We start from the raw sequence: 15,884 nt of genomic DNA, 5'->3' as shown, positions 1-15,884 counted from the left end.
CAAAGAAAATTTAGCAGAAATTCAGGTTGGAAAGAATGTAACATGGAGTAAATAACATCAGGCTCTCGGTACAATTTTAATAAGGCTTCTAGCCGCCCCAGTTGTAAGCAGTACTACTGAGGGAGCTCCCACAGAATGTCTTAGAGGATGTTTCTCAGAGATAAAAAGGATTGTAAGCTTAACTCTTGACCCCTCCCTCTCTCCTTACCTAAAGCTTGCAGAAGAAAATAAATATTTAATTTTTAACTACTCAAAGCTTTGGGCACATTGTAATACTAATATTTTCTAGTTTTCATTTTCGGAACCTTTGGCTTAATATTTCCTCAATCATGTTGCAATGAAAAATGTCTGAATGTGCCTTAATCAGTAGTACCACATGAAAATATCAAACTTGTTCTTCCATATCTTCTACATAGGAAGAGGGAATCAATGGTACCCTAAATATCCTGCGAAGTTACTCTGTATACTTGACAAAAGATTAGGGCAAACCATTCCACTTCCATATCTTGAGCAGCAGAAGTTAACTAGTCTTCAAACTCATCTTCCCAAATATCTCCATTAGCATCCACAGCATGGAACAACCTGGAAGCATAAAATAAGGTACATTTTAATACACCTGATAGAAACTGAATATAATTTCTTTCCTTTTCTCAAATATACTTTCTGTACTCTTCTGATAACATCTTTGTATATCTTTTCCTCTCCTTTAATCATTCCACTGGCGAGGGCTGAAATATGGGTCCCTTAAAGTTTATAGGAACAGGCCTTTTAAGGATCCAGACAACTCTCTAGGACCAAGCATAAACAATAATGGGAGATGGGTATCACAAAACTGATACTAAATGTGTACAATATGTGGAATAAGCCAAGACTGGAAAATTCAGGTAGTCTAGAAGCTGAACTCATTCAAAACACTATAACTTTATTACACGCTAATCACTCCATCCTCTCCATCTTCACTGTCCTTGCACTCTCCATCTATAGAGTATTTTTCAGTTGCCAATTTCTTTTCCTCCCCTTATGCTACTTAAAATTTATGCAATTTTCAACACTATATTTCCAATGGTTCATGGGAAGAGACTGTTTCTTCAACTTATCTTATAGTTTCATAACACCAATGATTGATTGTAGGTATTCCACAAATGTCTATTAACAAAGATTATCAGCTGATGCTGAAATTGGAGCTGGTGGAGAACAAGATATTCACATTGTGCCAAGGAATCACCCCACAGATCACTTACTAATAACAAAAAGAGAAACCTTACCTTTACAGTGGAACAAATGATAGAACTGAGCATCACACTAACAGTGAGACAGCCTGACTTTATGGATCTGATGTGGTACAACGTGAAGTACATCACCCCTTATTAAGTATTCTTGTCAAAAATGTTACTCTAAATCTAGTCAAACTCCAGTCTAGAGCTAACTTCCACTTTACAGGCAATAGAGAGGATAGAGAAACAAACTCAAAGGTACCATGGAGAAACAAAACTCCAGAAGGTAAGAAGTTATACAGGACAACAGCCTGGACTCCTCAAAAAGTCAATGCTCCCCTCAACACAAACAAACAAACAAAAAGAAGGTGGGCAAAACTTTTCTCCATTAAGAAACTAAAGAGACAGAACCAAATAAAGTGATTGAACTTGATTAGATCCTGGTATAATAAAATAGCTTCAAGAGATATTTTTAGGGATAGCTGATAAGTCTTAAATATTTTATTATATGATAGTAGGCCATTGTCGTTAAATTTTTTGCAGTACTGTCGTTATACAGAAGACTTTTCTTATCGTAGGAAAGACATGTGAAAGCATATAGAGGGACTTCCCTGGTGGCACGGTGGTTAAGAATCCACCTGCCGATGCAGGGGACACGGGTTTGAGCCTTGGTCCAGGAAGATCCCACATGCCGCGGAGCAACTAAGTCTGTGTGCCACATCTACTGGGCCTGAGCTCTAGAGCCCGTGAGCCACAACTACTGAGCCCACGTGCCACAACTACTGAAGCATATGTGCCTAGAGCCTATACTCCGCAACAAGAGAAGCCACCGCAATGAGAAGCCCACGCACCGCGACCAAGAGTAGTCCCCGCTCACTGCAACTACAGAAAGCCTGCGCGCAGAAATGAAGACCCAACGCAGCCAAAGATAAATAAATTAATTAATTAAAGAAAAAAAAGCATATAGACATGAAGCATCATACTTCCAACTTAGGGTCAAGTAGTTCAGCAATAAATTTAGAAAACAAATATGGCAAAATATTACCAATTGTTCATTTTGGTGGAAGGTATCCTTCCTATTAATCATAGTCCTATCTTTTCTGTATGTTTGAAAATTTTCACTAAAAAATTGAGGAGGATAATAAATAAAAGAAAATCCCCAGATAGTATATTTTCATCATAAAACTCATTTTCAAGAAAATTCATACATGGGGGAAAATATATGAGAATTCTCTAAATAAGCAAAGTACTGAAGTAAAACTTTCTGGGATTATGGTCCGCAAACCAAGTACCCAAAACTGCTGAGACTAGGAGTCTGTGTGTACGTACCGGTTAAAACATGGGGAAACAGGATCAGTGAAATGTTTATAAGGGTTTGCTCTGGAGAGAGAACCCATGCAAATCCAGCAGAAATACTGCATACAGCCGGTACATGTCATCTTGTTACATCCATCTAATTTCTGGTGGGAAAGACAGAGAAAAATATCAAGGCTACAAAAGCAAAAGAGAAATGCACATGACAAAATGATTTGGTACAACATTCTCCTTGTCTTCTCCCTTTTCTAATGCAGGGTGGAGATATACAGGTAACACACAATGATAACTATGAATGCCTAACTCGCTTGCATTACAAGTAAAATACAGAAAACACTTAGCAGGTGTTCCTACAATTAGATACTTAGCAAAACCTCTTCTGATAAACAGTAAATACAAACCAAACACATATAAGTGAAACATACAGTTAGATTAATATTAAAATGTTTGGATTTAATATGTGGGATTTAAACTTTTTACATAAATCTAAGTAAACATTTGGTACCAAGTCCCCCATTCTATAAGAGCTGAGGCATGTCAGAAGTGGTTAAATAGAAGGCCAGTTTCCTTAATGGAGTAACTGGGGCATCACCACAAGGGTCAGCTCAGATATGATGGACTGGAACAACAGAATCAAATGCAAAGACATATTTCAATTTTGAAACATATTAAGATTTTGTCAAGAAGCAGTAGATGTATCTATCTATCTTGACTCAGATGTCTCCATTTCATAAGCAGGCACTTGTAAAACAGCTATTAAATTCCAGGGTATATAGTTCGGAGGAGAAGTCAGGCTTGATTCTTTTTTAGTCACGTAGATGAGTTAAGAGTTGACTGTAGCTCGAGTATGGCCTCTTTATAACCCACTCAATTTTGAGGTGGATATAATGTGAGAACAACTGTCACCGTATGAAAGCACTTTGAAATGGGAAGCCTACATACATTTTAGGTCAATAACAATATTTAGTAGTAAATTTACATCTTCCAAGTTAAGAAAGTTTAATAAATACCAAAATGTGTTTTCTTAATTAGGCACAAAATTAAAAGGCTTCTTGAGGAAATCGTAACATGCTTGCAATTAGGTTTGCCGCCATGTCTGTCCCCAAACCTTTACCTCAATGGGAGTCCCACAACATGGGCAGCTCTTTGAGTTCTTTTCTAGCCACTCCTTACTTTCCATCTCTTCCAGTGCCTTCTGAATCACCCTCTTACCATACCTCTGTTCCAAAAATCTTTTATTGGCCTCATCTGCTTGCAGGTACTCATTTCGTAAGTCCATTAATTTCTCTAGAAAGTGAAATGGAAAATTAACTTTTATACAACTTGTAATGCTGATTAAAAACCATTAAAATTGGCCATAACCTTTGACTACTCAATAATGCTATTCCTGGGATTTTATCATAAGGAATTAATCCAAAGTAAAGTTACATATAAAAATGGCAAACGAATTAAATGTCCAAGGGAATAATTATGTGTGGAGCCACTTAAGATATAATATTTAGTTATTAAAACTTATAATTAGGATGGCTACAACTCAGTTAAAATACTCATTATGGAATTCAGAAAAAAGCATATTTAGGTTGTAACTAGGTAAAAATTACACGTGCATGAAAGACAAAGAACAGACAGGAATCCTCCAAGTAGAAAAGCTGGACTTGTTAAAGGTGACAGAATAACAGCTTATCTTTTTCCTTTGCTTTTAAGTTATTAATGTTGACATTTTTGTGCAACTAGTACAACTAGTAGTACAGTTTAAGACTGACTTATCTAAATGACACAAAGGTTGAAACAGATGCTGATTTTCTACTAAATCAGCATCATTCACCATTTGATAACAACAGGCCTACCAAATTAAACAAGAGCACCATGGCAAAGACCAGCTATTCAATTCTGTATATAAAAAGAAGCCAGTGAATAAAGTTTACCACCCACAGGAAATGAAAAGTCCCTCCTGTCAACTTTTCCCCTTAATACTCTTCAGTCTGGTCTCTACTGCTTTATCACTTAACTCAGATGGAATGGGCAGCCATTTCCAAAGGCTTTAGTTGTAGACAAGGCTTTTGCTCACAATTCTATTACCTTAATTTTTCAACACAATTAATTAAAGACCTCTCTCAACAATGTTCTAGCTATGTTATTAATTTACTTTCCTCACATTATTTAGAGGTGGACATCTTCCCTCTAAATGCAGTGGACATCTTCAGGGGCAGAATTCTATCTGCACTTTTGCTTCACTTGTGAATCCTTTCTCCGTGTTGTTCATTCCCATGACTCCGTCACTTCTACTTAGATGTAGCAGACATGTATTTTTTTATCCTGTCACTTTTATCTCCTCTACTAATTCAAAACGTTTTTGTGTTCCTAGACATCTTAAGGACAAAGGTTACTGCCCTGATGTTCTCAAAATAATAAAATTATTAGTATATCATATATTTTGTATGGTAACATCAAATATATAGATATAGAGACTGAGAAAGAGATTCCTAATTTTGCTGAAGCCCCCAAGCCTATCTTTGATTTCTTCCCCAAACACTGTGAAACACCCGAAATGTACTTCAGCCTCTCAATGATAAGGATGCAGAAGTCTAAAGTAAAGGCTAACATTATATTCTGGTGAGTTCTCCATCCCATCTGCCTATAAACACTACAAAACTCTGCAATAGGCAACTGGAAGTACTGTATTTACTCATTCTCCGCTCGGAGTCCTTTCTTAGAGATAATGACACTGATAATTAATTAAGTAATAACTAATTAATTAATAACAATTAATAACTATAGTAATACTGGCATTACTAGTTACCATTTTGTGGTTTAAGACTTAAATATAAGACATAACACCATAAAACCTCTAGAAGAGAACACAGGCAAAACATTTCCTGACCAAGGCAATGGAAATAAAAGCAAAAATAAACAAAGGTGACCTAATCTAACTTACAAGCTTCTGTACAGCAAAGGAAACCGTAAACAAAATGAAAAGACAACCTATAGGCTGGGAGAAAACATTTGCAAATGATGTAACCGACAAGGTCTAAATTTCCAAAATATACAAACAGCTCATACAACTCAACAAAAAACAAACAAACAACTCAATGGAAAAATGGGCAAAACAACTAAATAGACATTTCTTCAAAGAAGACATCCAGATAACCGAAAGACATATAAAAAGAGGCTCATCACTGCTAACTATTAGAGAAATGCAAATCAAAACTACGATGAGGTACCACCTCACACCAGTCAGAATGGCCATCACTAAAAAGTCTACAGGGGAGGACTTCCCTGGTGGCACAGTGGTTAAGAATCCGCCTGCCAATGCAGGGGACATGGGTTCAAGCCCTGGTCTGGGAAGATCCCACATGACGCAGAGCAACTAAGCCCACGTGCCACAACTACTGAGCCTTCACTCTAGAGCCCGCGAGCCACAACTACCGAAGCCCGCGCACCCTAGAGGCCGTGCTCTGCAGCAAGAGAAGCCACCGCAATGAGAAGCCCGTGTACCGTGACGAAGAGTAGCCCCCGCTCGCCACAACTAGAGAAAGCCCACTTGCAGCAACAAAGACCCAACACAGCCAAAAATAAATAAATTTATACAAATAAATAAATAAATAAAAATAAAAACTAAACTTTAAAAGAAAAAAAGAGTCTACAGGGGAGTTCCCTGGCAGTCCAGTGGTTAAGGTTCCATGCTCCCAATGCAGGGGGCACGGGATCAATCCCTGGCCAGGGAACCAAGATCCCACATGCCACACATCAAGGCCAAAAAAACCCCAACAGAATAACACACAAGTCTACAAATAACAAATGCTGGAGGGGGTGTGGAGAAAAGGGAACCTTCCTACATTGTTGGTGGGAATGTAAATTGGTGTAGCCACTATGGAAAACTGTATGGAGATTCCTCAAAAAACTAAAAATAAGAGTTGCCATATGATCTAGCAATCCCACTCCTGGGCATGTATCCAGACAAAACTATAATTCAAAAAGATACCTATGTTCACAGCAGCACTATTTACAATAGCCAAGACATGGAAACAACCTAAATGTCCATCGCCAGAGCAATGGATAAAGAAGATGTGGTATGTATATAGATACAACAGAATATTACTCAGCCATAAAAAAGAATGAAATAAGGCCATTTGCAGCAACATGGATGGACTTTGAGATTATCATACTAAGTGAACTAAGTCATAAAGACCAATACCATATAATATCACTTACATGTGGAATCTAAAATATGACACAAATGAACCTATCTACAAAACAAAAACAGACTCACAGACATACAAATCAGACTTGTGGTTGCCAAGGGGGAGGGGGCCTGGGGAGATTGGGAGATTGGGGTTACCAGATGCAAACTATGGTATTTATATAGAATGGATAAACGACAAGGTCCTACTGTATAGCACAGGGAACTATATTCAATATCCTGTGATAAACCACAATGGAAAAGAATATGAAAAAGAATGTATACATATGTATAACTTAATCACTTTGCTGTGTAGCAGAAATTAACACATTTTAAATCAACTATATTTCAATAATTTAAATAAATAAATAAATACACAAACTAAAAAAGAAATAGTTATCATTTTGCATTTTCCATACATTAGCCCATTCTCAAACTATGGTTAAGTACCAGTTTTTTTCCCTCACTCTGTCAAGGACCAGTACTTTTGCAAAATATAATCAAATGAATTATTAGAAAAATGAGGGTAAAAAGACAAAAAATATAAGCCTAAATTTTTATTAGGTCTGACTGCCATAAAATTTAGTCAGTGAATAGCGATAGCAAAATCGTTATTATAGTTTCAAACACTGACTCTCAATTTCTGTATTTACCTTGTCACAGACCAGTATAACAACTATTACAACTTTAAGTAGCACTACAATAGGTCATTTCAAACTTACAAGAACCTTATGAAGTAGCTATTATCATCAGCCCTTTTAGTTTGAGAAAGACTAAGTCACCAAAGTCTAGCCAAACTGATGTCCAGGGCCTGATTCCTCAAACCTTAATCTAGATCAGAAATGGCTAACAGGTTTTACCTCCTGTGACTACCTCAATAGAGGGTGGCCTTCTGAAGCACTGTGCTGAGGAAGATTCTGAGGCCTCCCTGGGCTCACTGAGAAAGCACTTGATGACTGATCAAACGTGTGTACAGTGGAAACAAGAGTGATGGCTTAGATGCTCTGCATCTGCCGACCAGGATCTACATTATTCCATATATTCATAGACAGAAATTACCCTGTCATTCCTTCCCTGGAATGCTCCCCCCGATATCTGCGTGGCTTGTTTCCTTACTTCCTTCAAGTCTTTACTCAAACCACTTTGCCAGCGAGGCCTCCCCTGGTTTTTCTAAATAAAATCCAAAGCCCCTTCCCCTTCAAAACACTTCATAGCCTGTCCCTGCTTTATTTTTTTTTTCCCTCTTCAGCATTTACCACCATCGAATATTCTTATTTATTTTGTTTGCCTATCTCCTCCATTAGAATGTAAGTTCCATGAGGGCATTTGGTCACTGCTGTATCCCCAGAACCTAGGACAGTAACTGACTCAAAAGTATGTGTTGAACAAACACAGAAGAACACAATTCTTCCAAACTGAAGAATTGAAGTGATGTCTCTTTTTATTTCCGGTGAGTGGGGGGAGGCGGGTGGAGCGCTGGGAGACTGAGTTCACACAGTTACAACCTACCTGCAGTCACCTTACATGGAGAAACCCCATGGTAGGTCAATCTGCATAAAGTACAGAAGGCAAAATTGCAGCTGGAACAGATGCCCATCGTGCAGCCAGGCTCCTGCATCACAGGCAGCTGGCAGGATGGGCGGGGGCAGTACACCACATCTGCCATCAGGTCCAAGGTAGACTGGAGGAGAAGGCGGTCATAACGGGCAAATAACTCCGCTTCCACTAGCTCTTTGACCTGGAGGGAAATATAAAACATCATAGGTTTGATGATTTCCCAACCAGTTCTGATCCTGAGGAGATCCTTAGGAAGCTAGTGTAAACCAGAGGCACATAAACTAAAACTCTACCTTCAAAATCAAACCAAGTTATGGGAGGTCTACATCTTGACTGAGATGGTGGTTACATGGGTCTACACATGTGTAAAAACTAAGCAGACAGGGGGAAGGGTGAGCTGTGACAGGGCGAGAGAGAGTCATGGACATATACACACTAACAAACGTAAGGTAGATAGCTAGTGGGAAGCAGCCGCATGGCACAGGGATATGGCTCGGTGTTTTGTGACCTCCTGGAGGGGTGGGATAGGGAGGGTGGGAGGGAGGGAGACGCAAGAGGGAAGAGATATGGGAACATATGTATAACTGATTCACTTTGTTATAAAGTAGAAACTAACACACCATTGTAAAGCAATTATACCCCAATAAAGATGTTTAAAAAAAAAACAAAAAACTAAGCGACAGTACACTTTAAATGAGTACATTTATGCATTAATGGAGTTGACTGAAAAAAAAAAAGGAAACCAAGCAGGCTGTCTTTAAAAGTCTGTAAAACATTTGGTTAACTATTCTAAGACATAACCCCTCCAGATCCCAACGTCACATAAAGACAGGGTAGAACTTCCCCCACCTAGCAGATATACAGAGTAAATCACCAGAATTACTTTACTTTTTTAACTGCTCATCCCTGCGGACGACCACACATTCCAAAGCCAGCAAAGGAAGCATTTACATTTGCTTAAACTAAGATCGTGGCATTCTTGATGGATACAATGAAACAACTTGTGGGCTGGCTCCCAGGCCTCAGACTGCCCTGATGAGCCCTATCAAGAAGTTCCTGAGAAAATGTCTCCCTTTGTGAGAGAGAATTAGGGGGCAGCTGTCAGCAGAGTAAAAGAGTTTACCTGACCAGGAGTGGCCACTGAAGGGCACTTGGGTTCTGGGCAGTTGAGGCACTGAACTTGGCCATCTCTGATCTGGATTTCAAAGTAGTCCTTGAGACAGGCTTTGCAGTACACATGCCTGCACTCCAAGAAGTACATGCACTCACTACCCAGCTTCTCACAGAAGCAGATACTGCACAGGAACAATTTACTATTAAAGCATTTTATCTGTTGAGCCTGATCGAAGTCCAAGATTTCCTGGATCAGACTGGACAATGATTCCACATCCTGCACGGCTCTCTCGTCCACAACTTCCGCTTGGTCTACATCAGATCCAGCAGCTCCTCCAAAATCTAGCTCTGTGTTGGAAGAAGCTTGAGCCATCCTCCTCTGAACTTTTTTCTGAGAACCCATCTTGAGTTCAAAAGGAGAGACAATATTCAGATACGCTAAGGTCTCTTCTTTAAGAAACTGCATCCAGGCAAACAGGACCACGCTGCCGCGGTGTTCTTCCCACAGGTTGTCTAAGTGCTTGCAGAGAGCAGACAGCTAGGGGAAAACACAGGAGGATGCTGGTAAGTTTGGGAAGATGACGATGCTGTCAACTCCTGATTTCCCTTGAAATCTTTTGCGGTCAGGGTTTTCCACCTCCTAACGTGATTTTTCACTTCTGTGATGAACTGTGCTGCCCAACAGCATCAGTGTCCTTATCGAAGCACTTCTTAAACTATTCGGCAACACGAGCCACAGTAGAACACAAGGTCAGAAGCTAAAAGAAGCATCATTAAAACAAGAGAAACAGCAAGACTCTACCAAATGCAGAACTAGGCTTACATACGAGCCACTGCAATGGCGGACTTTTTCTGTTCTTTATTTTTCTTCACGTTAGTATTGCTACCTCGTGTAGGAGAAGAGATCTAGTTCTAAAATGAACTATTTCTATTCCTTGGAGTCCTAGCCCTGTAGGTACCCTACAACAATGATTAGGAAAAGAACAGTTTAAAAATACCATCCAAACCTTAAAATTAATTCTTTCAGTCGTATCAAGAAGCCACCTCGTGCGAAAGAATCACTAACAGAATCTAACCTCAGAGTCCTTGGTATTCAGATTTACAAGCTGATTTCAACTAAGCAATCTGGGCTTACACCAGATCCTGGCTAATAGAGGGAGGCAGGCTGATATTGAATCCAGACATGATTATAAGCCCTTAACATGGTTTGGCTGCCATAGGCAAAGCTCACATTTCCTAACCTAAGCAACCAAAGTTTAAACTATTTTCACTTTTCCTCCTTAAAACGGGTCTGTTCATGGGCTTCCCTGGTGGCGCGGTGGTTGAGAGTCCGCCTGCCGATGCAGGGGACACAGGTTCGTGCCCCGGTCTGGGAAGATCCCACATGCCGCGGAGCGGCTAGGCCTGTGAGCCATGGCCGCTGAGCCTGCGCGTCCGGAGCCTGTGCTCTGCAACGGGAGAGGCCACAACAGTGAGAGGCCCGCGTACCGCAAAACAAAAAAAACCCAAAAAACTGGTCTGTTCAATTTGAAAGGCAAATATAAGAAGATTTTCCATTAGAAATGTAAAATATTTTAAAGTAGAGCTCAGGAATCATAAGCAGCTTTTCTTTTTAAGGTAAACATTAAAAAATAAGCCTTCCAGATATAAATGAATTTTGTAAATTTGAATACCAGGTGAAAAAGGACCACATTCTCTCTTCCTTACGCTGCGTAGTGCTATTCACTAAACCCTATACAGGCACAAAATGAAACACTTACTGACTACTTCAAGATTGGACAACTAATGCTTATATACATTTGCATGAATATGCTTATATGATCAACCAGAAACCTGATGAAATCTTTAAAATGTAATAAATACTAAAAGGGAAGCCTTGTTCGTGAGTATTGTTTGGGCTACCAAGTCCAGTGGAGAAGCCATTCTCCTCCATCCTCTTTTCTTCTCTAGTCCCTTCTCAAAAGAGGCATCTGAGATGTACATAAATGTGAGGAATAAGGGAGGAAGAAAGAGAAGAGCATAAGAGAGACTGTGTATATATATTGGAAGAGGAATAATGGAAAATACTAGAAAACTAAACCCACTTCTATCTACCAACCAAATTCAGTGAGGGACAGGTCCATGAATCAACTTCACTATCAACAGGTGAAATTCATGATGCCAAGGAATCAGGGCCCAGTAACAAACAAGAACTGAAGAAGGACAAAACTTTGATAGAGAACCCTACTGTAATTTTAGCTGTGTAACATAAAATAATGAATAACCCTCTTCTCCCCACACCCTAAAAGCCAGCATTAAGTAGATGCTATTTGGCTGGAATCTGAAACTGTATATGTGCAAACATGCATGGACATAAAGTATCAAGAGCTCTCTAGAGAAATGGGACTATAAACCTCTAGATAATTCAGTCAACTCTCAGTGATCTAAATGTCAAACATCTTTGATATTCTTGAGCAAATCATCCACTGTCTTGCATGTGTTGCCTCTGACACAGATATTAAAATGTAAGGTAAAATTCCTTTTTATTCTACATGTATTATTCTTTCTTAAAGTTTAATTTTGTTTTTAAACTGTAAGTTCAACTTTACAAAAGCACTCTCATCTAAAGATTAGACTGGCGATGAGCAGGGGTGGGAATGAAAATTACATGATCAAAAAGGAAAAACTGACCGCTGTTCCTTGAGGTCAAGTAACTCTGACAGCTTTTGTCTTAATACATCAGCCTATCAATCTTCATCATGACTTCTAGAAAAATAACTGCTACTGATCCATTATCTACCCCAGAATACATTATATTAGCTTCAAGCCATATTTATGTCTCAATCAAGAGTTGAGGTTGTTACTAGAAAAAGATATACAACCCAGAGGAAATGAAGATCATAATATAAGATCTCAAGCCTTAATGAGATATCTACAGGAATCATACACATTTCTATTTTGTGTGCATTCACACCTATGTGAGAGTAGTCAACAACTCTGTTATTAATATACAGACTTTTAAAAATAAAAGCACTCTTACGTTTTCTTAGGAAATATTTATTATAACTACATTAGCTCAATTTTAGTCCTCCTAACTACAATTAAATCTTTCATTTAAGGAATGGATAAGAAACTAAAAAAAAATAAAAAGCAATACGAGGGCTTCCCTGGTGGCGCAGTGGTTGAGAGTCCGCCTGCCAATGCAGGGGACACGGGTTCGTGCCCCGGTCTGGGAAGATCCCACATGCTGCGGAGCGGCTGGGCCCATGAGCCATGGCTGCTGAGCCTGCGCGTCCGGAGCCTGTGCTCCGCAGCGGGACAGGCCACAACAGTGAGAGGCCCACGTACAGCAAAAAAAAAAAACAAAAAACAAAAAACAAAAACAAAAAAAAGCAATACCAACATCTAAGGAAAATGAGGAGGACCGTATAGTATCCATTACAGTACAGATTAAATAGGAAAATAACAAGACAAAGAGAGAAACAATATACTTGATTAAAAATTACTCCTACTGCAATTCAAAATGATTAATCGTTCTAATTACGCCATTCTTTTCTAAAACACCAAACATTTTCAATTTATTAACATTACAATTCATGAAGGCAAGGGAAAAAGAAATTACAAAATCAAACCCATTTGTTCTTCATGCACTGAATTCAAGATCATCAAGGTAGTGTTCAATTAAAGATGATTTTTAAGTTTCTAAAGATGGATAGGAGAAATTAAGTTTCGGGTCTAACCTGAGTTGGTGACAGCCATTTGCCACTAAGTGTGAATGAAGGTGGGGCGGAGGATGGATAATCTGGTGGCAGTTCAAAGTTCAGCACAAGTGGAGGCAGAAAGCAAATGGTGTATTCAAAGCCACTATTCTGGAGACACTCATTTGAATTGCCTGAACCAAAAACAAAGATTAGAAAGGATCAGTTGGTCAACACTTGAGTGTCCGTTACTGCTGAGCAATGCTCAAGAAAAACGTAATGCTTTGGTTCAGGGGATAAAAACCCTGCCCCAAAGCACCTTCTATTCCCTAAGGTTACTTCGTAGCCGCCACCTTAAAAAAAAAAAGTCTTGTAAGCCCTTAAAAAAATCTACTAAGCATCATGAAATTTAAAATGAAGATACACAACTTATTCTTGTATACACTTTTGAGTATAATTCCTAACACTAATGACAAGTAATAACACAATGTTTTCTTTTGTTGTTGTTTTACAGTAGATGATTAAAGACACAATCTAGAGAAAAGGACGTTTATTTCTATCAAAGAGCCACGACCTACTTAGACCAGCATGTGCCAACTACCCATGAATCATAGTTGGGAGAATTTGTGCCAGTACAAGGATCTCTTGAGGGCAAGATACAACACACAACACTCTCACAATCGAAGCTTCATTTTCAGTTATCACACTGAATTTGTTTGCTCAAAGCCTTTATAGTAGAAACATTTTAAGAAAGTGTTCACAGATGACATCTGGTACATTGGTATCAAAAGTACCAGTTTTCAACTCTTTTCTGAAGCAGAAGGTCACAGAGTAGCAGCAAGTGTCATGTGTTTATGGTGGTTGAAAAGATTCTGGAAACCAAATAGTATTAACAACCGCCATGGTACTTTAAATCTTTCCAAGTGTTTTCACATATATTATTTCATTTTCTCTTTTATTATCCCTATTTAACAGCCAATGACTCATGGCTAATGAACTGCTAGTTAAGACGATTAGGATGCATGAAATATGCAGGATAATATCCTAATTCAGTGATCAAAAAGGCAGGATCAAATTGAAAATTGTTCAGCCCCAGCTCAATTTTCAATTAAAAGAGAAACAGGCATTAAATCTGTAATACTACCATATATCACTAATGCCTATAAATACAAGATAATAAATAATTTAGGGTACACTAAGAAACTGAGAATAACCTTTATTTAGAAAAATCTGTTTAAGAGAATATTAACTAACCGCTCACAAATATCTTGAAATTTTGTGGTAAGTCCAAATAGATCCTGGTTTCTCCACCTTGGACAGACTCTGCTTTTCTAAATTCATCTCCATCATAAATACTCGCCAGGGCCAGCAATTCATCCTCCTGAGCTTCTCGGTCTTCTGACGACATTTAATTTTCTGAGGAGCTGAAGACAATCATTCAAGTCAGTTAAGAACAGAAAAGGCACAGAGTTTGGAAAAGTCTAGCGGCACTGTCCACGGCCCCCCCGCACACCCCCCAAAAAGAAAGTTCCTCAAAAACAACTGCAAAGAATTAATCAATATTCTCACTTTTCTGTCAAACTAAAGATGACAGGCATATCTAATATTCCAGTAGCTCTGCAACAGTAACAGCCTTTTCCAAAAAGGAGAGTTGTGGTTCTTTTAATTGCTGACTTTATCAGTTAGGTATGATTTAAGAAAAAAAGCACAATCAAAAATATCACAAATTAGTTTGACTTGCCCACTGAACTTCCGAAAATGCCTTGCTCATAAAAGTAGTCAAAGTATACTTGGTATGCTTAAAAATAAATGAATTTTTAAAATCCACAGCAATCTCTAGGACAGGTTTTCTCAAACTCCGCGCTACTGACATTTTGGAACAAACAATTGTTGTGGGAGGTTATCCTGTGCATTAGAGGATGTATATCAGCATCCCTGGCTTCAACCTACTAGATACCAATAGCATCCCTTTTCCTCAAGAGTTGTGACAGTCACAAATATCGCCAGACACAGCCAAATATCCCCCCCCTTGCATAGGGAAGGCGGAAGAAAATTGCTCCCAGTTGAGACCACCCTACTCTAGAGAATGTTACAGGGACAGATACTATGTAAGACAGATAACTGAGGAAGTAGCAAAATAACATTATATTTTTGAAACAATAATGAATTTTGTCAAATCAATTGTAACATTTATCATTTTTTAAGGGAACACCAACAGTGAAAATATGCTACAATTAAACTGTACAATGCTTTTTAATCACAGCAACTGAAAGATGCACCACACTATCAGATAATTTAAATGTGCAAAAAATATGTAGTGAGATCTACAAAAATTACTTTAATAAAACAACCACCAAAAATTACCATTCTATCAATTAAAATATTGGACTATAACTGCATTTGCAAATATGCTCCCTCTTGGCTGAAATATTTTTCTAAGCTGAAATGCACAGAATTGAAAAGTTAGGACATGGTTTTTCACATTATAAAAGGTGATACTACAAAACTTAGACAAATTCATTTAAAATGATTCCATTTTCAAAAAGTACGTTTTTCCAGCAGATGATAACAGTTCTGCTTGAGCTGTGTCCCTAAGACACAGTGACGTATTCTATTCGAGGTCAGTTAGTACCTGTTAATAACAACCAGAAGAAAAGGATATTAGCATTGCAGTCCGTATTTCAGCTCAGTTTGGAACTCAAGCAAATCTCATTTATTCTCCAGATGATGGAGATGAGACTGCTGAAGCTGGATAAGAGGCCAAGATGGGGAACTCATACTAGGTATACTACAGAAATCCTGCCAATTGCAGAAAAAAAATACAAAAGA

General features: G+C 38.5%; 1 protein-coding gene across 1 annotated transcript; it reads right to left on the bottom strand.

Annotated features, from left to right (window-relative positions):
• Nucleotides 1-524: 524 nt before the first annotated feature.
• RNF14 (ring finger protein 14) lies at nucleotides 525-14,463 on the bottom strand. The gene is made up of 7 exons (XM_065874478.1): nucleotides 14,310-14,463; nucleotides 13,098-13,249; nucleotides 9,389-9,916; nucleotides 8,218-8,446; nucleotides 3,643-3,815; nucleotides 2,544-2,674; nucleotides 525-582 (listed from the first exon to the last, which is right to left on the bottom strand). Exons 1-7 carry the CDS (start codon nucleotides 14,461-14,463, stop codon nucleotides 525-527), a joined length of 1,425 nt encoding a protein of 474 aa, XP_065730550.1.
• Nucleotides 14,464-15,884: the final 1,421 nt, after the last annotated feature.

The sequence above is a fragment of the Phocoena phocoena genome, chromosome 3 (assembly GCF_963924675.1).
Source record: "Phocoena phocoena chromosome 3, mPhoPho1.1, whole genome shotgun sequence".
Lineage (NCBI taxonomy): Eukaryota > Metazoa > Chordata > Mammalia > Artiodactyla > Phocoenidae > Phocoena > Phocoena phocoena.
This window is presented reverse-complemented; position numbering and strand designations above follow the sequence as displayed.